This window comes from Columba livia, chromosome 19 (assembly GCF_036013475.1).
Source record: "Columba livia isolate bColLiv1 breed racing homer chromosome 19, bColLiv1.pat.W.v2, whole genome shotgun sequence".
Lineage (NCBI taxonomy): Eukaryota > Metazoa > Chordata > Aves > Columbiformes > Columbidae > Columba > Columba livia.
The window spans coordinates 4,483,685-4,506,167 of NC_088620.1; the positions used below are offsets into that span (position 1 = coordinate 4,483,685).

At 44.3% G+C, this 22,483-nt stretch overlaps 1 protein-coding gene across 7 annotated transcripts in view; it reads left to right on the top strand.

Annotated features, from left to right (window-relative positions):
- Nucleotides 1-3,585: 3,585 nt before the first annotated feature.
- Nucleotides 3,586-22,483, top strand: part of RAPGEF1 (Rap guanine nucleotide exchange factor 1) — a 77,652-nt gene continuing 58,754 nt past the window's right edge. For 4 of the 7 annotated variants that reach the window (XM_065035773.1, XM_065035775.1, XM_065035774.1 and 1 more), the window contains exon 1: nt 3,586-3,832. In XM_065035773.1, the coding sequence (XP_064891845.1) occupies nt 3,808-3,832 (25 nt within the window). In that variant the 5' untranslated portion in view covers nt 3,586-3,807. The remainder of the gene's footprint in view (nt 3,833-22,483) is intronic. The other 3 variants (XM_065035778.1, XM_065035779.1, XM_065035777.1) reach the window with 2 other exon arrangements.

The window sequence follows — 22,483 nt, forward strand, 5'->3', positions numbered from 1 at the left end:
ACCACCGGCTTTTCAAATAACAGCTTGTGTGTCACTCCAGCAGGTAGCACACCGGGGTCTGTCCTGCAGCCGGGACCACCACCCAGGTGTCGTTAGCAACTGCACCAAATAAACCCACTGAGGCTGCCTCAAGGAGGTGAAAGTGGGGATGTACCCAAAATCAAAGTCTCCTATTTGTGCTTTTTTGCTCACATTGAGTTTGATGCAGCCCACATCACATACAAGTTTTTCCAGGGGACTGATACAGACGCTCTGTCCTTGTCTACGTCAGCTCTGGCCCTTTCTGCATCATTCCTCTGGGTCTCCCACCCACAGCCTGTCCCCCATGATCATGCTCTCTTCTCCTTCCCTGAACAATTCCTCTCCTCCCTCACATATTGACACCTCAGTACTATTTTTTGCACCACTGAAGACCTCAGAGGAGTTGCATCCATTAACAGGAGGTGAGAACATTGTCCTTTTGCTTTAGTTTTGCTTGCACTGGATTCTTTTCACCTCTTCCCAGTTGCAAAGCTTTCCACCCTGAGGGCTGAGCGTTTCCAGTGGCGGTGGCAGGGGCACAGCGGGTCGCTGGGGTGCAGCTGTCACTTGGGGATCCTTGTGTATATTGAATAAGGTCTTTACATGGAGCTGGTTGTGTTTTAACCAAATTGCAACCACACTGACCAGCAGGTTGTCAAGTTATTGGTTATCAAGGCTGGCGCAGAAGCCATCGTAGTTGGCTAAATTGCATTTCCTTACATAACCTCACTTATTCCCTACTACTGAAACCCACTTGGACAGCTGTGTTTCAAGGTGAACAGCCACTATCTCCTGGCGTTTCTGCAGGGACAGACACTTCATCGCCCCAGTCCCAGCCCCATTAGCCACAGGAGAGCAAAAACTCGTGTGGGAAGAAGCCGCTCGGGAGAGGGGAAGGCGCTAGAGGGCAGGAGAGTCTTTTCTAACTGCACGTCTCAATCGTTGGCACTTCTTGCACAATTTCCCCTGTTCAGTGGGTCGGTTGTAAAGTTCAGTGACCCATTGCAGGAAATGACCCTGTGGGGCTGCAGTTTATGTCTGTTGGCCTTGCCTGGCCGCTGTCAGCACAGGTGGAAGGGGCTGAAGCAGACTTAATCGGAGGGGTTTGCACGCAGGGACCGACAGCCTGCCGAGTGTTGCTGGCAGGTAGTTTCCCCCAGCAAATCAACATTTGGGGAAGGAGGCTGCAGTTGCTACCTTCCCCTTGCATTCCTCTTGCTGCAAGGTGAACTTTAGCACTGCACCCTCATCTGATGGCAAAGCAGGTACCCACATCGGTACCAAGACCCAGCATATTCCTCTCCTCCTCTTCTTCCTGATGTATAATAGCATTAGCACATGACAAACTGGCTCTTTGCAGGATGCTTCAGTGTTGCTCCCTCTTGAAGGTAACCAGCTACCACCACCCACTTTGTCCAGCACGAAACGTCCCCATGGGATCTCTTGTCGCTCCATAGTAGCATTAATCTTTGCAGCTCTCCTCCTGCTCTCCCAGCCCCAGCTCTGTCCATAACAACACATTCACACTAATGCAATCAGCTCTGGGGCGTTTGTTTGTTGTTTCTATTTTTTCTTATTTCCAGCTAGCTCAATGGGATATCTGGAAGCATCAGGTTTTCCTGGTGTTGTGAATTACATCTTAATGCAGAAAGCACAAGAGAACTTCAGCATCCCCTGAAGGCAAGTATATCACAGGCAGAACGGAGCTTTTTATACCGGAGACTATGAAAAGACCTTCCAATTTAGTAGCTGTTCTGTTCAGATCACACATTATTGCACACATGCTCCTTCTTCCTTTCCCAAGTCTGCAAACGGAGGGTGTAAGAACAGCAGGTTCTTACTTCATCTGTCTGCTTCCTGCGAGTACTCACAGCCGGGTCTGCTCGCGTTAGCATCACCCACCACAGCTCCTGGTTACTACCGCTCGCTAATACCAGTGAGTCAGCACAGCCCAACGTGGCTATGAGACTGCCACCTTCTACAACGTGGAAGTGAGAGAAGAATCTACCCCCAGATCTTTTTTTGGTTTAGATTTATTAACCAAATGCACTCAGGAACTCTCCACAAGCCCCTCCCCAAGAAAATAACGAGTGAAAAATGCATTCTCTTCCTCTTAGAGATTTACTCCTATGGCTTGTGACCAGCTGGGAGCGTTGGTGGGATGTGCCCTGGGGAGCACAGACAGTGGATCCCTGCGCTTCCCCAACCTGCATACAGGGGTTGTACTTGGGGGGAAACCTCTTTCTTTTGGGTTTGCTGTCCCCTCGGCAGGGGCCTGGGGAGAGCATCTCAAAGCACACTGAACATCCATGGTGTCACGTAAGAATTTAGTTACTACAAAACATAAAACTTGAGAATATTGGCTAGAGAAGAAATGTCCTACTAAGCAAAAGAGAAAACCTTTCATCTTGTAAAATTATCAGAAATCTTATTTATAGTGAGCAGAGAAACAAGCACTTCTTCCCTGCAGGCAAGGCTCGTCCCTTTTCTTTATAGTATGTAACACTGAAGTTAAAAAAATATAAAATAAATAAAAGAAGAAAAGAAAAAGTGTCATCAAAATAGCATGCTAGAAAAATCATTGTTGCAATACAGGTTAGAGGTGGTGCTTAATATCCATGATGCATGGCAAAATGCATGGTGTAAGAAATAAGTTCCTTTAAGATATATATATATGTGTATATATATATATCCCAATATACAATAAGGATTATGTATTTATATACTATATACTATATACTATATACTATATACTATATACTATATACTATATACTATATACTATATACTATATACTATATACATACTAGTATATAGTATATAGTATAAACTATATATTATAGTATATATACTATATAGTATATATATACTATATAGTATATATATATATATACTATATACTATATATATAGTATATATACTATATACTATATATATATATAATATATATATATAAGTTTTGGGGTTGTCCTATGCAGGGACAGGAGCTGGACTCGATGATTCCAAGATGATGGAGTGGAGCATCTCCCGTGTGAGGAAAGGCTGAGGGAGCTGGGGCTCTGGAGCTGGACAAGAGGAGACTGAGGGGTGACCTCATTAATGTTTACAGATATATAAAGGGTGAGTGTCAGGAGGATGGAGCCAGGCTCTTCTCAGTGACAACCAATGATAGGACAAGGGGTAATGGGTTCAAATTGGAACACAAGAGGTTCCACTTAACTATGAGAAGAAACTTCTTCTCAGTGAGGGTGGCAGAGCCTGGCCCAGGCTGCCCAGGGGGGTTGTGGAGTCTCCTTCTCTGCAGACATTCCAACCTGCCTGGACACCTTCCTGTGTAACCTCATCTGGGTGTTCCTGCTCCATGGGGGGATTGCACTGGATGAGCTTTCCAGGGCCCTTCCCATCCCTGATATTCGGTGACTCCCGTGGGTCCCCTCCAGCCCAGCCCATTTTTTCGCTATTTTACGCTATCTCAGGCCGTTTCCCGCTGACCCCGCCCGGCGGCCCGTGCCGGCGTTTCCCCGGCGGGGCCGGCAGGAGGCGCTGCGGCCCGGGGCGGCGCGTGTGCGGCGGGAGCCCCCGGGCCGCCTCTTCCCCTCGCGGCCCGGCGGAGCGGGCGGGGGGCGGGCGCTGCCTGCGCCGCCGCCACCGCCGAGCTCCACAGGCCGCCGCCGCAGCGCCAACCCCCGGGATCGCGGCCGGCAGCAGGTGGGAGGCGGCGGCGGCTGGTCAGGCTCAGCCGGGCTCCCCGCGCGGCCGGGTTGGAGCGCCGAGCCCGGCTCCGACATGTCCGGCAAGATCGAGAAAGCAGGTGAGCGCGCCGGGCGCCGCGGGAGGCCCGGGCGGGGAGACGCGCCGGGGCGGCCGCGCTCGCCGCCTTCCCCATCAGCGCCGCGGCCCGGCGGAGCTGCCCGAGCTGCCGGTTGGGGCCTGGCGCGGCCCGGCGGGGCTGGGGAGGGCGGGCAGGGCCCCCGCTACCGGCGGGGTTCGGCGGAGGCTCCTGTCACGGCGGCGCGGGGAGCGGGGCCGGGCCCGGCGCGGCGGGGGATGCTCTGCCCGGAGCTCCCTGCCCGGCGCGCCAGGGGCCGGTCCTGGGCTGCCCGGGCGCCGTTTGCCTCAGGCTTTTTGTCTCCTCCGCTTCTCCCCCCTTTTTTCTTTTATTTGTTAAAAATTATCCCGCACCCCTCCCGTCCTTTCCATGTAGCATCAGGGGCGCTGCAACGCTTTGGGGCCTACACGCAATGATTAATTGCAACTTCTCCAACTTTCCTCTTTTTGGTGTTTTGTGCAAGGTCAGAAAAGATGAGTCTGTGGGCAAATGTCAGAGGGAACTGGCTCGTTTTTTCCTCTCCCTTGCAAAGCTCTGACCGGGGTGCTCGGGGGAGGCAGCTGAGATCTCCTGCTCTCACAAGGCAGCGCTCAGGCACGGATCAGATTGTCTCTCTGTGCTTCTGGAGCCGTGTCTGGTTCTCAGTTGTCACTTTAGATGGCTGAATGCCCCTGTTTTCAGTGTAGCGGGAGTAGTACGTTTAAAGATTCAATTAGTGTTTTGCAAATCAACCAGTGATTTAGTTTAATTATGTCGCATTTAATTAGCAGAGAAAAATCAATGCTGTTTTGTATTTTTTTTTTTAATTGTAAGGAATAGCTAGGCAGTTTCCTGCTGGGGAACGTAGGGTAGCAGCCTGAACCAGGATGTGCAAGCACAGCGTTCAGGCTTTCCAGGACGGTGGCCACCAATGTCACAAAGATTCCCGTTTCAAAGGGGTAGAGTTGGTAGCAGTGCTTTCTGGTTCTGATCCCGGTTTATTCTGGCTTCTGTGCTATACAGTATATTAATACATTCTCCCATGATACGGTTCTGGAGCGGCCTTTGGGGATAAGCAGGCTGGCAGCCGGCTTTGAGCACGGTTCGTAGGCATCTTTCCAGCTCTTAGCGCTAAGTTGCTGTCTCACAAGTGTGCATCACATCACGGGACAAATGCTATTCCAGAAATATCATGGGTTAATCTGATGCATGATCCCTTACACAGTACCGCACCATAACGCTTTGCTTCGGGATTCTGGCAATGTTTTTTGCTGGTGTATTGTTGCAACCGTTTGTCCGGGAAGCGGGTAACTGAGTAAAGAAGGTGTTAGCGGCATATATAGACCTGGGGCCAGCTCAAAAATAATTGCAACTTGTTTATGTCAGAGATGAATTTGGCCTGGGATTTTAGTAACTGCTGATAGCGCTATAGAGAGTAATTACAGATGTATAAATAAGCGATCACGTTTCGTTTATCCGCGTGCAGTAAATAACCCTGTGAGAATAGTAAATATAACTCCGCACCAGTGAAGCAGCGTGGAGAGTTCAAACGCGGGAAGGTGACTCTGTAGACACACACAAACGCAGTGCAGTTCCATAAACAATAGAACAGGAAGGCCAGAAATACCATACCAAAAAATCATATGCTGTGCAGCCTATAGACCTGACCTTGCAACCTGCTGAACTGCCTTTGAAGAGCTCAGGACATCAAGACCCGTCCCCAGGTCAGTGCTGTCAATGTAGGTTTGAAGACGCGATGGGTGAAGCCTTGATGTGGAGGAATTCTTCCTAGTGGGTGTGCATCATAGGGGTGATTTGCCAAACAAGAACAACTGTAAATCTGGGAAACTGTTCTCTTTCAACTGCTTGCATTTTCGTTTCCTTAAGAAGGGTATTTTTAAAAGAATATCCAAGTATAAACGGGAGGTGAGGAGGGCTGGAAGCCAGCTGTTCCAGTGCGGTACAGTCTTGATCGCTGTTTGTGAGTGTTTGAACTTCTGATTGACACAAACAGTTCAGTTAGCAGCGTCACCGAATAAACATTGTCTGCAATACCGCAGTAATTCTGGGATAATATTTGTCAAAACGTATACAGTAGCAGAACAAAGGATACAGAGTCATGAAACAAATGCTCTGAGGTCTAAGGTCTGCGTATTTGTGTACAATTGAGTTCGTTTATTTCTTATGGGAACGGAAATACATGCAAAACCCATTATGTTTGTAAATAAAATAGGCTGTTGCCTCATAACAAGCCATCTGACAAACTCTGGAATTGGCATGGGCTTGGGTTGGGCTCTGTTCATCTAGTCAGGCTGCTGGGAAGAAAAGTGTTACCTTGTGGGGTTGGATCCCTGGAGATCTTACATACATCTGCTCCTTGGGTCCGTAAATGAAACACCATGTTGGCACTTAATAAAAAAGAATAATAAATGATTAGAGATAACAGCTACCATCCTTTCCACCAAGGCAGCGGACAAGGCTCCCTCTGGAGCTTCTCTCTACTGTTGTTCAATCACTGTGGAGCGACTCAGAGCGCTGCTTGGAGTGAAGGGCAGCCAGCTGGTAATGCAGAATAAGATAGTATCTTTTGTTTTCACTAGTATTAGACTGCCTGCTTCGCAGGGCTTCAGCTAGGAGACTTCCAGATACCTTGTGGAAGCAGAACCCCCATTGACTTGAAGAGAAGGAATGGCATCCAGTGTCGGGTTTTTGTTACTGCAGCGCTGTGACTTTTTGTCTTTGCTTTCAGGAGATATTTGTTCTCACCCTGGTTAGTCTTATAGCTTTGATCTAAAGTCCAAAATAAGGATGCCAAGGAAGAGTGGAGAAGGTCACAGATTCTGCTTGGGTTTCCTGTTACCATGGCAATACATGAATTCCTGTATTTATTTACCTGATGGATTACGTGCTCCAGGGAGTTGAACTGTTCTGCATCAACTCAGGGAGAATAAGGGACCCGTTAGATACCATCAGTCTAAAACCAAAAGCTCTTCCATGAAGCAGGTCCATTCAAGAATGCCCTTTATTAAAACCAAGTAACATATGGGTGCCATACTTTGAAAGTTTATTCTACTTGATGTTTTCAATATTAATCTCATCATTTCTTGCAGGGTTTTCATGTGCCATGTAAGCTTGCTTTTTCAATAGCTGTCTGCTAAAGGTTGTTTGAGATAACTGCTTCAAGCGTTTGCTACCTGGAGTGCAGTCAGTTATCTCAATTCTGCTCTGGACTCAACTGCATGTATTTATTCCCAGCAGACTGAAAATGCTGTTGTTTTCACCTTTTACTCATAAGCCTTTGCCTCATGAGCAAATTCATCTGTGAAGTCTCATCCTTGAATAGTGGTGGTATAAAAATCTATAGGTAATCCCAGGAGAACTCTGTTTTTGAGGAATACTGTGAAGTGGAAGAAAAAATTAAGGAGGCCAGATTATTCCAATCTTTATAGGAACTTAATGTTTGTTCAGAGTCCTCCATGCCAATTTGCAATATTCCAAATTGTGCATCTGTGAATGTTTTATTTTTTATTAACGTGAAGTTTCACAGGGATATTATTTTGGGGGAGGACATATTTTGAACTGTTATCACCTCTTGGATCATTCTATGGAAGTTATCCTGCGTAATTTTTATATGGTGAGTTACTAGGCAGAACTTGGTTCTGTTGTGGATTCACCACTGTACCGTGTTCTTCAGCGTGAGGACTTTCAAGTTAGAAGTTTAGCAGTTGGCCAGTGGCCGTGCTGCTCTCCTGGTGGTTTTCAAACAAACTAAGAATGCTCCGTGAAGTGTCTTGTCCTGCCATCTGAAAATTAAACTCTTCTAAAGACTCACTTCACAACCCTAAAGGCAATTCAGTTCCAGTTCTTCTTTACTTGGCCTTTTAGCACCTGCCGCATTTCCTGTTATACGTGACTCAGATAGTGACCTCCCATGTGTGTTTTATTGTAACGCGTGTAAAAACCGTCAACAGTTCAGTCTGGTTTTGTTTGAAGGCAAAATACAGGTACAAGATAACCACTGTTTAGTGTTCCCTACAAAACGGCACAAAGAGCAGGATTTTGCACTTATTATGAGTCGGTGTAGGCCTGATGGGTTGTGCTGCACGGCTGGGAGACGGGAGCGCTCAGAAATGCAGCCTGCGGGATAACGGCGGCAAGGTTGAGATGCTCACAGCAGTTGTAAGAAGGGAGTAGACAAGGAGTGGAGAAAAAAAGACAGCTGAAGTCTGCTGGAATGTGAAGCAGCTGGGTTGCGCCTTAGTCAGTGAAAAAGCAGAAACTGGAAACAATTGCTAAATTTATTTTCAGTGCAAGCAGTCGTTTTCCTTGAACCGCCATGGCTAAATATATCTGTTGGTGTGATTTTTATGTGGCGGTAGCTCTCACCGGCTCTTGCAAACCTCCCAGCGAGCAGAGAGATGAGCGGAGGTTCGCTGTTGGTCACGATTGTAACACAGACATCCCTCATCCAGGTCCGTTGCTTCACTTGCAGGGAACATTTTGTATTTGTAAGGGACCTGTAGGCTCTCAGCACAGCTTTGCTTGTTGCAGTAGATTGCCCGAGTGGAAGAAACCTGCTATCTGTTCCTAGGGAAGGGAATGTATCTCTGAAAACAACTGAAAATGTATTGTGCTGTAAATGCCCGAATACTTGGGAAATTCTGCTTTGGTGTTTATCTGTCTTGTTTTCTTTATTAGCATGAGAAAGCTGTAGGATTCAGCCATTGCCATGGAAGCAGTATGAAAGGAGTATTAAAATCATATAGCTATCACAAGAATATTAGCTTTGTTATTTGCCTGTTTTGTTTATATAACCAAAGTTTGGCTTTCATGGTGTATAGTTGAGAAATACTGGAGAACATAACGGGATGAGGGGATGGTGACGGAGAAAACGGTGTTGTTCTCAGTGGTTCAGTAGAGATTAAAGGGAGAGCTGGCTCGGGAAAAATGAGATTTATTCACCTTTGCAAGTTTGAATTTGCAGCCCCAGAACCCCAAGGTGTATGAAAAGGTGGCCAGAGAAGGAAAAATGACATCAAAAGTGGAGATGTTGGTGGAATGGCTGGAAAGACCAGAAACGGAGCGAGAGGACGTGCAAGCCCTGGATGTCAGAAGAGGAGGGAACGGTGGGTGAAGTCGCGTGCAAGTAGAGCAGGTAGAAGACAGACGGATCAGAAAAAGCTAAAGTGAACAAGAAGGAGGCTCCTGGGGGCTTTTGTGGAGTCTGTTCCAAGGCAAAGAGACAGAAGATTAATTTCAGCAATCCGGAGGAGCTGCAGGAATCCCGCAGGTTGGGACACGCTGCCAAAGGAACGTTCTGCAGTCCTGCCATTCATGTTACTGCAGCCTGACAAATGTACAGCTACGTTACCTGACCCATAGCATCCACTCTCAAAAATGCATTTCTGATCTCTTCCTGTGCTGTGTGACGTTGATGCTGATAGAGGAAACAATTTCACCCATGTAAGAGAGAAATGATGTCCCCACATATTATGTGAAGCAACCTGAGAAAGTGGATGGATCAGGTTATTGCTCTATTTGTGTTGCATATTTCAGTTAAAGCTCTTCAGCTTTGAAACTTGTCTCTTGACGTTAAGTCTGTTTAGTGTTTTAGTTGCTACCATAGCTTGTGAGATAACATTTTAATGTTGAGAGCAAGGAAGAATTGAATAGAAACAAGTATAAGAAAGAGCAGGTGTGTATCAGAGCGTTCATTGACTTAGTGTTGTGGGAGATGCGATACGGACAGCATTTGGGAGAATTCGTTGTACACTTGCTTTCTATTTTATCATATTTAGGAAAGTAATCTAAAAAATCAGAGAATTGACCAGAGCTATATGGAGATTCTAATCCTTGGCTGGCATTTTGGCTTCAGATTTCTTTCATATTTTTGGTTCCCCTTTCACACCCCTGAGAGTCTCGATTGAGCATGGATGGCACCCGAAGACGAGATTTCTTAATCACGATGCTGAGGCTCCTTGAATTAAGCAAATGTGTGCTTTGCATTATCTTCTTCTACCTGGGTGACGGCCTCTGCTGCTTCATGTAGAGCTTTTCTGGTGTCATGAAAATACTGTGCATTTTGTGATTTGAGTTAACATTGTGGTGTGGTGTCAGTGCCTCTGAGGAAATAGTGATTCGCTGTTCTGCTGAGGGAGGAAGGTTAAAGCTCGCTGGCGCTCTCGTGCTCTCATTCTTTCTCTCTGAAGGCTTCACGCGGGGATGCCTTTTGTTGTGTACTTAACGTATTCACTGAACCGGTCCCATTTATATTCTAAACAAGATCTTTAATTTCATCCCTCGCATGTACAGAAATCTTGGGTTTTGAAAGAAAATAGATGAGAATTTTCTTTTTTGGCTTCTGGAAAGAAAGGAAAAAATCAGTACAAGTTAAAATCCAGAAATAGTTACAAATAGCTGGTAAAGTTGGAGTAAGCAGGTGCTGCAACTTGTTTGGTGAAACCTTGATAGAATTTTAGCAAAAGACTGTGTAATTCTATATCTGTAAGAAGTGTGTTGACAATGTACAGCATGCATTGGTTTATCCCCTACCTTTTCATGTTTTCGTTGTGCTTCTCAGTCTACTGATCTGTCCTGTCCATGCTCTCCAAGATGTGGTAAAATAGCCTCAGGAATAAATTCCATATTTAGAAAGTTTCCTTTACGAACCAAACATCATGTAATAAAGGGCACCCAGGGAAATCAATATTTTATTTCTGGTTGTATAGCGCATTCCAGCCAATTCTAGAGAGCGGCGCTCACTGAGTCCATCCCACAGCGGGCTTCAGTTAGCACAACAATACTGTTGAAAATACAGCTTTCCTTGGTTGATACATTATCCTCTCGTTTTGTGCTCTGACTACCTTAGCTTTAGTTCCTCAGTTTGAGTATGGGGAGATAAAGTGTGGATGGTTCCCATCCAACTTTTGCTTAACAATGCAACCTTGCATTTAATTGTTGGGAGTGATGTGTGCTGCAACGTTCATATGCGAAGAAATTAAATATCCCTATTTGGATATATTTTTTCCATCTTATTTTTTAAGTGTATGTTTTCTAATTAGAAGAAGCTTTAAAACTTGATTATATACAAGGAATTTGGTTCTTATCACTGCCTGTGTGTATTTCCAGGTAGACTTTAAACGAAGATGGTTTCGTTTCTGTCCGTCTGGGGTGAATGCACTTGTATGAATGTCTTCAAATATGCATTGGCAGCTCTTCCTCTTATGTTTTATCCCGAATTACAGCCTTGCTTATCAGACCTCAGGTGTGAGGTGTGCGTTTCGCTCCCTGGGGACGTCGTGCACACCGCAAGTGACACACGGGAGAACATCCGTGAGATTCCCCTTGGCTGGTCCAAGGGATCGAACCCATCCTTGGGACCAGACGTTGGTGTCAGTCGTGTCATTGCCCAGGGTTGCCATGGTCCTTGTGGCTTTTGACTCCATGCACAAGTCAAAAATGCTTACCTGGCAGCCAACCGCAATTATCTCTGTTCAGACCACCCCAGTGTGTATTTTGCACTTTTTATTCTGGCTGCAGTTAACATGGTAAAGACGGGAAAACTAAGGAAACATCTGTGGGATTATTTCTGACAGGTGGGCAGCTGAGTTTATCTGTAAATCCCAAGAGTCTCTGGCAACAAGGTGTGTCATAGTGTTAGGAACAACAAAACCATGTTGAAAGGTTGTTGATCGTTTATGTCATTGTTTTGATACTTTTCAATTTCTGCAAGTACTTAACGCTGCTATAAATAATATAACACCATCCGAGATTACAGCTGTTGGGCATTTGGGCCGTTGAAGCTCCACTGGCAATATGCAAAAAAAAGTTCCCCCATCAAGTGAAAACATAACTGATTCCAAAATCACTCCCAGAATATATGTGCTATTAACATGGATGTTGATTGAGGTCCTGATCTGATTCCGGCATCCAAAGTTGATAAATCATGCAAAACTCCGTTCTCAGCAATGTTATCAGTGCTGTGGCTTGTCCTGAGGGTTTAGGATTATTTTCATTTGCTTTTATCATTTAATACTTCTCAGATGAGGTACTTCACATCTAAAAGCTTTGGCAACCTACTATGCTAACTTTCAAACATGATCATAATGGGAAGAAATAACGCTAGAAATATCAGTGGTATACATTTAATGAAATCGTTACTCAAAGCTCTCCTATCCAGAAAAGTAATGCTGGTTTGTGTTGATGCTGCACATTATGATCTTAACCTTTGGGATGGTAAAAAAGCATAAAAACTGGCTCCTCCTGCCATCCTGTGCCCTTGAAGGAGTCATTTAGTTAAATTCCTGAATATTTTTGCAGCTGTGGTTGTGGTTTATTAACTGACGCTGCCTTGAAGAAGAGCCCGTGTCTGCAGCAGTTTTCATTACTCATCTGTCAATACTTGCAGAGTAAAACAAATGGGTCTGGGTAGAGAGATTCCTGCTCTTCTGTGTGTAAATGGTTTCTTTTTCTCCATCCCACAGTTCTGATGCAGTTCATGGTTAGACTATTGGATAGGAAGGTCTGGCCTGCTTTGTCTGTCAGGGTTATTTTAAGCTATGATGTTTAGATTTTATTAAATGAACCAGAGGGAATTAAAAACATTTCTCCTTCCCAAAATACTCTGTGTCGTACAGCTGTAAAATGCCCTTTATCCTGAATCATACCAGCTGAAGAATCTCCAGAATGTCTCTTTTGCAGTGGGTACAATATGATTTGTGGCCAGTTCAACAATTTGCTTGTCGGAAGAAATCCAGTTGAGTTTGGGTTTGTTTTTATTTTTACATAATCCTCAAAACTGAAAATGAGATGAAACAAAATTATTACATTACCGTGTTTACTGATGCAAACTGCAAGTTTTGCAGTAATGGCCTTGGCTTCTGGGTGAATTGCGGGAGGCAATTTATCAGCCTGAATTTTGGGTTTTTTTGCATGCTCATTGCGTACAAAGGGCGCATCTTATTTTGAAGCCCCTGCAGAACAGGGAGAACTGCTCTGGGAGATGGAGATGTAAATGAATTTCGTGCTGGTACATAGTATGGACCAGTGAATGGAATGAACCACTTCTGTAGTAAACGAGCAGTCAATAGGAAATGCTTTGGTGGGACAGAGCTGGAGCAAGAGGGTGAGCAGTAACAGGTAGAGGAGAAGGACTTAGAGAGCCCAGGGATTGACTCACCAGAATGGCAGCCAGGTAGGGAGAAAGTGAGCTTAAAACCCAAAAGTCCATGATGACCACTGTGTATGTGTATTTGGGGGAAATACTGGCACCTGTACCCCGTTTCCTGTTGTGCCATCTGCTTTTGCTTCGTTTTTATCCTACTTCTTAAGATCACGGTGGGGCAAAACCACACGCAGCAGTTCCCCGTGCAAGAAAGCGTGAAGAACTAAGGCCCAGCTTAGCTAAGGTGATGCATAACTTAAAGCCTTTTTTTGTGCCTCTGTACCTTGGCTGATGAATTGGTGCCAGTTCCCTTAGTGCCTTTTGTCATGGAGTCACCAACAAATGTATTTTGCAGCTTGTCCCATGGGAAACTGTTCTGTGTTACCGTGGCCTCCGGTGAGAGCAGAGGGAACCAAAACCTCTGCCAGCCTGAGCTCTTGACTGTCTGCAAGCATGAGGACCGAGTCTGGAGATAAAAACTGATTAGTGGATAATTCCCCCAGGATGAATAATCTCAGCCTTAACAGATGAATTGCAGATGGTTTTGGATCAGAGAGGGATATTAGGTTTAAAATGTCATTCATTTAGTAACCTGAATCTACTGACCTTACGTGGCATTGCAGGGTTGTTTCAGCCGAGCGAGAGTGGAAGGAGACACTTGCCTGTGGTCTGCGGCCGGTGGTCCCTGCACTGCTCTGAACCCCAAACCCCCAGCGTTATATTCTCCTGTTGGTTTGAAAAGTCTTTCATTCCACACGGTCAAGGAAAGCCTCCAAAATACAGAGGACAAGAGTTGTAAACTCCCCAAGCGAGAAGGATTAGTATCTAGTGCGACTTCTTGAACTATTTTCAGATTAGTTGCGCGTCTTTACCCATCTTCCACCTTTGCAAAGGTAACATTACGTGTGTGTTTGCCCAGCTTTGAGTGGAAAGCTTGCAAAACAGACATAAAACCAAGTTAAGGACTATATGAGCAAGCTATGTCAATAAAGACCATCATTTTGCGTAGCTGAGCACCTCATCAAATTACTCCAGCGCGACTCTCCTCACAAATGCTTTTGTGTTTTGTCTGTTGACTCATCCACTCAACACTCACAGTAACATTTCAGTGCTGTCTTGTAAAGCCTGTGACTGAAACAGGACTGTTCTTGGGCTGGTTAATCAACAGATGCAATTAATACAATGATGTTTGTCTTGACACCCCGTCTCACTGTGGCGGCATTGTGAGCAGCATCGCTACGCAAGGAGACCTCTGTGGGATGGGCAGATCCCTCAATGTTTGTGTTCAACGTAAAGTCAACACTGAAGGAGTTTCAGACCTCTCCTTAGCTGGCAAACGGTCTCACTGGCACTACAAGTGATGCTAACAAAAGGTTAAATCATAATCTGCAGCACTTCTGATTTATTTAACAGATTTTAAAATGCTGCGCTTTCATTCTGTCAGAAAGCACCAGAAGTGTAAAATGAAAGTTCAGATGGATTTTCTTCTTGTGCGAGTCTGGGAAGGTGGTGAAGGAAATACGATTTGGACTCAGATATTTATTCTTTCAGTAGAACAATGTCAGTCCCAGACCAGTGCTTCTCAGATGTGTTTTACCCTGGGAACTTGCATAAAACGTCTTCCCTTTCAGCTATTTCATTTTTAGCTGTATAGAGGGTGTAACCATTGTTTAAGGGAGTGTCGGTGGCATGTAGCCAGTTGATATCTAAACCCTATGATGAATTGTTTTAAAGAGAGTATGATTTTCTGTACCGAGATATATTGATGACTTTATTTCAAGGCAGGAAGTACATGCTGCTTCCAGCAGTTGCCAAAGCAGCTGTTCAGTATGAGTAACCCATATGAAAAATCTTATGAACGCCTTAATATTGGTAGGAAGCAGCACAAGTTTAAATGATCAGCCCCAAAGTGTAGTTAAGCTGTACCAAGAGCTGCTTTCATATTTTCGCTTGCTTGGAATTTTGTATTGGAAAAAGTTTCACTTTCTTATGGTATCAAAGTCTGCAGGATAGTTTACAGAGAGGTATTTAACTTCAGGCTGGTTCCTATTTGTAAAGGCTTGTCTGGACACTCCTCAGACTCTTGCTTCAGGGTACAAATTTATTTGATTTATCCCGAGTTGAGTTGGTGCTGCAGATTCTGTCTCTGTAATCTCAACCGGCTTTGCGGCTATTAGCATTTCCTAGTCCAGTGTCACTTAGACTGGGTTTCTCCCAAGGCCTGTATTAGACAAGGTGCCCACTGAAATGCAGTCACCTCCCTGTCCTGAGTTTCCTTATCACTCGATTGGGGCTTTTTGGTGTAGTCTGTTTTTAACCACAGAGCTGACTTTGTCGAGACCGATACATAGATTTCCATAGCTTTCCACCAAAAAGTTTATTTTTAATTAATGGCCATATCAGTTGATTTCTGCAGTTGACATTTTCTGGAAGGAGAGGTAATGATTGGGATCCACACCCCTCTGATGGGCGCCAGCTGTGAGCAGCAGGGGGGACGCTGGGCTCCGGGGGGGCTTTTCTGGACATGGTGGCTGTAGCAGAACTGCTGACCTGTGGCTCGTAAAAAGAAGGAAAAAGAATAAACAAGAAGTGCTGTGCTCTAAACGGGAACCTGTCTGGAAGCCGAGCGTGCAGAGATAAGCCGCTGAAGGGGAAAACCTGTTCACCTATAGCTGATGTATGGTACAAGCGAACCCCATCGTAGTTTCCCAGCTCAGCTCCTGAGACGCTTCCAACCCAAGTTCAGTTACTTCCTTCGTTCTACTTTTGAGCTCTGCATCTGAATTGCTTTTATTTTGTATTGTTTCTTCTTATCTTTGAAACCAGGATATGATTTCTTCTTTGTCACCTGTCACTGCCCTTTGTTTCTCCTGATTTACAATCTTTTTGACGCGTACTCGTCTGGCTCGTAGGGCATCCTGTCTAAGAGCCTGGGTCATGAGTGCTTGATTCAGCGTGGTTGTCCTGGAGATGTATAGGGATGTGCCAGCAAATAGTGGTATGTATGTCACAGCAAAGGGACACACACGTCTTGCCCAAGCAGTAGAGCCTCTCTTGCTGCTGAATGTGGCGCATGGGGGTGGTAGCAAGGGGAAATGAGGGATGTTCTGGCTTATTCTGAGAACAAAATTCAATTTCCCTTGCTGCAATAGTTTCATGAATCAGAAAGGAAAATGTGTAACGCTTAGTGTTTATCTAGAACTTTTCATTTTTAGAGCATTGTATAAGCATTCTGTACTTTGAAAGTGCTGACTGTAGTGTGGCAAGAAGTGAGTACAACTTCTCCCCTTGATTCTTTTACTGCTGCGATTTAACTTGTTATTTTGGTCATTTGGACATTAAGTAGTGAGAGTAGAAGACATAGTGCTATGTGGCGGTGGCATCTCTCCATTTGAGGGAAGGTGCAGGTAATATTCTGTGCCACCTAGAGTCGTGTGAACCTTCTGTTCCCGATCCAGCCTCCTGGTTATGTCGATCCTAATCTTTCATGGAGGCTCAAGAATCTGAAATTAAGTTGCAGACCTCACCTCATATTCTCTGGGTTGAGGAACCTTGTACAGGGTGTGATTTGATTGGCTGATGCTCTTCAAACTTTGCGCTTGTATGTTGTAATTTCTTTAGTGGGAGGCTAATAAACTTCCCAGAAGATTATCCTCATTTCCAGAGTCTCAAAGTCTGAGTTGTAATTAAGCACTTAATTTGATGAGGGTTTTTAAATGTGTTGCTGCTCTACTGGCAGCTTGGGGAAACGCTTCCATCTTCAGCCCAGCTTCCCTGGTGTGGGCTCAAGCTCAGAAGGCTGGTGTATATTTAGAACTGGCAGAACTGCAGCCAGCCAGCCCTCAGAAAATTGCTCCAAATCTATGTTCCCTGGGTAGGTTAAAGCCAAATTTGAGAGCAGCCTGGCTTTTTTTGGAGAAGTTAGGGTGGTGGCAGTGTTTCATTAACAAATGGGCAGTGGGAAATTTGAATAATACATTTTATTGCTTACAGTTGCAGAGTTCCCCAGCTGCCACAAATGACAGTAATCAGTACCTCCAACAGGGAATCAATTATTTTAGTTCTACATCATCTGGAGACTCATGATCATCCGGAGAGTTGTGTTGTCAGAGAAGCACGTGCCTTGACCAGTGGGTATCACCTATTTAAGAAATAAGTCTATTTTTATCCACATTAGTCTGGTATATGCTGCAGGAAGGTGACTTGGGCCAATGACTTGGGCTCATAGGATTTAATACACAAATAATAATGACTGAGTAGAGATTTTTCCTTTCATGCTATTTGAGGTTATGGCTTCCAGTTGCCTGATTAAGTTTGTATCCTCTGCTAAAGTTTCTCTGCTGTTTAAGTAAAACATTTTCTCTTCCTCCTCTCTCCTGTGCTTCAGCTTTTTTGCTTGAAACCTCAGGAACAGTCTTGATGACTTGCTTATGCTGTGCCTTTGAATTGACCCCCATATATTTCCATTGAGACATTAGGATGGCCATCCCATTTCCTTCTATTCTCAGGTTAAATTTTCCTGTTATGGGAATACTAACAACAAAAAAAATTGAATTGCAATTAGTCATATGTTAAAACGACCAGCCTAAAGCCAGCAGGAAGAGCATCCTCTGCATCTCAGTGTTCGAGGCCGTGTGTCCGTTTGCCATTTTGGCTGCGGCCAGATCTCTCGCGTGTATTGACCGCTCGTCATTTAACAGACCCGTTTGGTGCTCACCCTGTGTCTCTCTCCTCAACACATGCCCCTTTTTACTGATAACTCTCTGGCCTCCGGGCTACTGACAGCTGTTGTCCACTTGCTGCTAATTAAGAAAGCAGCGTGAGCGATGGGAATGGGGATCGGAGAGATTGAACCCCCTCTCTGCAGCAAAGCGTTTCAACCTGATTAAAAGGAGTCTGACTGACGACTGATCAGCCTCTTTTTCCCTTCTCTGTCTGTGGAGCTCTTGGTAAAAAGCCTGTTTGCTATCAAAACTCGCATGTCAGCCGCGCTCTTTGTCTGTATTTTTTAGATCCTGTAACAATAAGCAACGTCAGAACAGATTTACCATTGAAATAGTGGGCACATGTGAAATCTAAGCCACTATGAAGCCACGTATTTAACATGCAAAGCGTTGTGTACATCTGCGCTCTTCTGTAGAAATTCAAATGCAGGTTGGTTTTTTTTTAAAATAAAATGGCACATTGTTGAAAATGTAGAACTAGCTATAAGAGTCCAGATCAACATGAATTAACAGGACTGAAGTGGATGGACTGATGAATTTCAAGTATTTTCCTTCTTTGTTTAAGGGTTTTCTTTGTTTGTTTTGTTTCCCTGTTTGGTTTCCTTGTTTTGTTTTCCCTTGTTTTGCATCAGGTCCCAGTGGGTGACCTTTTGTGAGATACGGTTACGCTGTGATTTTTGTGATCCAGCTTGAACTGTATCAATGGGTTTGGACTCTGGAATTCCCTTTGCTGGCCTGTGCTTCTGTGGAGGTAAAATGATGGACTGCGGTTAAGATAATACAAGATTATAGTGTTAACACACAACCAGAAGATGGGAATTCAAGCAGGAGTGATGGTAATTTCATTCAAGAAGCCTCCTCCTGTAACACTGGTGCTCTCTGGAGCTGTTTACCCCCAGGAATATTATGACTCTTTGTATTTCAGACTAGACCTCCAAAATTCAATCTGAATTCTTATCTGCAATAAGTGGGCTCTCTATAGCCCCTAGCATGCTTTGAAAGCTGTGTCCTTTGCTCTTATATCTGGAATATAATTCCTCTTCTTCCTGTTGTGATTTTTCTCATGCTTGGCTGTTATCTCTTATCTTGGAGATGGCTGTTTCTTGGTACAGTAATTCAGCACAATCAGAGCTTCTCTTTAAAAGGATTATGTATATATGGGAGTAAAATGTTTATTTAAATTTAAAAAAAAATCACTGCCAGGTTTGACTGCTTAGGCGTGTGAAAATCCTGCAACAAGCCATGTCTACCACAATGTAACTGAACAGTAGGAACACACCTAGGGAGAGGAGGATGTCCTTTTGACTGTATTTACTGGTCTTTGCCTTGTACACCCATCATTTTGTTGCATTATTGCTTTCTGGAAGAAGCCTCGAAGCATTCGATTCCAGCTTTTTGATAAAGAAGTGGTTTGTATTTGTTCGAAGTTGAACACGACCTGCTCTACCAGTCAGCGTTACCATATATTCACTTTCAATACTAATGGTAGGAAATGCAAAATGCAGTGTGCTTATAACTAAGTGAACTAGGCAGACTTTGGGTGGTTCAGGGTGTGAAAGTGCTATAATGTCCTTGGGCAGCTTTTTGTTTTCACATGAAGAGACCAGATGCTGACACGGTGCAAAGAGAAGAGAAATCCCATCACTAGATTGGCCCCGAGTCCCCAAGCTGTAGTCTGTAAATAAAGTGATTTATGGGCATTATAGATTAAAATGGTGTTTCTTTTTTTACTCCAAGCAAAATGTCATTTCCAAATAGATCATCTCATTATTAGACTCTGGTTTGGCTAGTGATTTTATAAAATAAGCCTGGTAGAAAATTAATGGGATGACTTCTCTACTAGTCAGAATTTATGGAGACTCCAAATCCCCGTCTCTCTTGCTGCTGAAGGCAATTAAGAATATGAGGGAGTGGTTTCTTGGTTTGAAATGTTGAAAGCGACTGTAAGCATTCATATTATTGGCAGAGCTTGTTAGGGATGGTGAGACTGGTTATACTGGGTCATTTGCTGTGAATATTGGGCATTTCTTCCACAGTAGCCTGATTATTGCTTGGACAGCTTTGCCAAACTGTTTAGTATCTGCTGCCCGTTGACAGGCCGTGCGTTTCAAGCCGATTATAGGAATATTATGTGGCTTCAGGGTCACGGTTAGTCCGTTTTGTCCTTTAATGCCACTCACAGTGACATCAAGAATTGAGCTGCTGTCACCCAGGTGGGTCCTCCACCAATATTGACATGTTTCTGTGTCTGTTCTGCATTCGTTTTTCATGTGACTGATGGCAAGTGTCACTTGCTCTGAACACCCACCTCTTATCCTCTGGTGCCGTGAATTTCTGGCTGTGTAAAATGAAAAACCATCACTGAGTCATTTCAGAGACACAGAGGTGGCAGTTTTGACATTAAAGGGGCCAAAGAAACATTCTGCAAATTCCTTTGTAAAAATTAGATGCCTGTTTGGCATTAGGTTAGGCTTTGTTTAGACTGTTGTCTAAATGGAAGCCTATAGCTTTGCGGCTTGGTCTACAGCTGAGTTGCCTTCGACAAAGCTAGACTTTATCTTTGAGAAACATCTTCCCATATATATGAGAATTATCCTGAAATATTTCCCTTTATTGCCAGTTTGGCTTCTAATTAGCTCAACCCGCTTTGCAAGTGGACAGTCTGATTCCAAAATAAAACCTTGTAGGGAGTTAATTGGGAATAACATGTGTGAGTTTCCACCCTTCACCTTGATTCAAATTAGCTTTCCGAGACAGAAAAGCTCTCATTTATAGAGTCTTGGGTTATAAGGCTCTTGTGGCTTTGAACGTGGATATGTTTTATCAGGGTAAATTAATGGTGTATTATAGTTTCAAGCAATCTCCTTAAAAGTATAGATTCATAGCGCTGCCAGAAAACCAGCTCAGCTCTTCTGAGCAACATCTATCGAAGTTTCTATATGGCTGAGTTCAGTTTCATCATTTAACACGGTGACCGCTATATACAATGTGTATTTTTATCAAATGAGAGCAATCAAACCATTATGGATGTTTTGTACACATGGCTTGTGTGTAAAAATCAGGATGGATATGGAAATGCTGTGTATTGTTTGAAGTCCTATAGACCCTAGGAGAATTCTGCGGAGGAACTCAGGACTCTCAACACATTTAGTGAAGCAGATTTTCCCAAGTCAAATGTCTTTTCCAAGATTTGTTTGAGACATCTTCATGTTTTGCACTCTTTGCAATAGCTACATGGCTGGTTTTCAGGTTAATGAAGACTGATGGCACATTTAGCGTATTCAGACTTTCCTGACTGCAGAGTTGCCACAAATGAAGCAGGAGATGCCTCTTCATCTGTCATTCTTCTACAGAAATCAGCAGTTTAGAAGTAAATGCAGCTGAGAGTTTATTTGCTGAGCTTCAGAGTCGAGTCCATGGGAAAAAACACAGAACCTGCTTGTTCGTTTGGTGAGGAGGCGAATTGATTTCATCGTGTAGCAGTGTGCCGCCTTGAAACCTGTCATAGGTAGGAGCGATGTAACCAGGTGGTTTTAATGCAGGCATGAGGAGACAGGATAAAATAGACAGTTTACACAAATAATTATTTACTGCTAAAGTAACTTTTAATGTTTATGTGCATTAGAGTAAAATATAGACATCTCAGACTCTGTAAGCTACCTCATGTTTCCTGCCATGATGGTACCGAGATGTGCTAATCCTACAGCTAAGAGACTAGTTATACTAGGCCTAGTATTTCCTCTCCCTCCTTGGCTGTTCAGTTCAATTAACATCTCAGTTTCCCCTTGCTGGAGGCATTGATGTTTCAAATTGTGCTTATAGAAGACTAAAATTTCCTACTGCCTGTAGGCAGGCAATAAAACTGGTGGTTTGGTTGCAGATCCTATCAGGTATAGAACAGAGTATGGAACTGAGGATATGGCTTGGGGCTTCTTAACCCTTTATGCAAGCGGCACAACAATAGTGTAAAAGCAGCTTCTGACCTGATTACATCAGAAATTTCACACCTCCGGTGCCACTGTATCACTTTGCACACACGCTTGTGTGTATGTGCAGATAGAGAGCTGGCCCTTTGGGGCACCAGCAGAGCAGGACTTCAAAGTTGGGTGATTTGTGTAGCCCTCCTGTGACGCCTTGTTTGATTGAGTAAGCAATATTAGGGGAGCTTACACTCCTATTGCGATGCCCCTGTAGGAGACAGCGCTGGCCTGGCTCCTGAAACCCATTTGTCTTTCTCTTGCAGAGATGCGAGCCCCCGGCACGGTGCACAGGAGCTGTGCAGACATGTTTAATCTTACCAAACCGAATATCTGCTTTTCAGCATCTGAGCCCTGAGGATACAGTGCTAGTCAGAACAGTAAGAAACGAGGCTTCCTTGCAGAGAAGTTAGCTCATCTCTTAACATGCATGGAAAAGAGCTTACATCACACTCTCACCTGGACTGTTGCCCTTAATCTATGGCACTTGCTAAAGAAGGAAATAAAATTGAGCGTGTTTAAGCAAATGCTTTCCATGTTTTGATCTTGTTTCTTGTGCTCAGCTCAGAGGAGTGTGGGCGGTGGCTCTTGGGCAGGGTATGAGGTTCCTCCCAAGCCTACTAGAAAAGAGGGGTTAGCTTTGCAGTTCAGTCTGAATGTGCAAAGAGTCTGTAATCAGAGGTCAAAAATAAAGATGACTATAATTAGTAATGTCCAAAGCAACTGGAAATTGTGTCAGGCAGATCCGAGCCAGCTTCTCTCTTTTTTTTTCCATCGCCTAATGAATGAG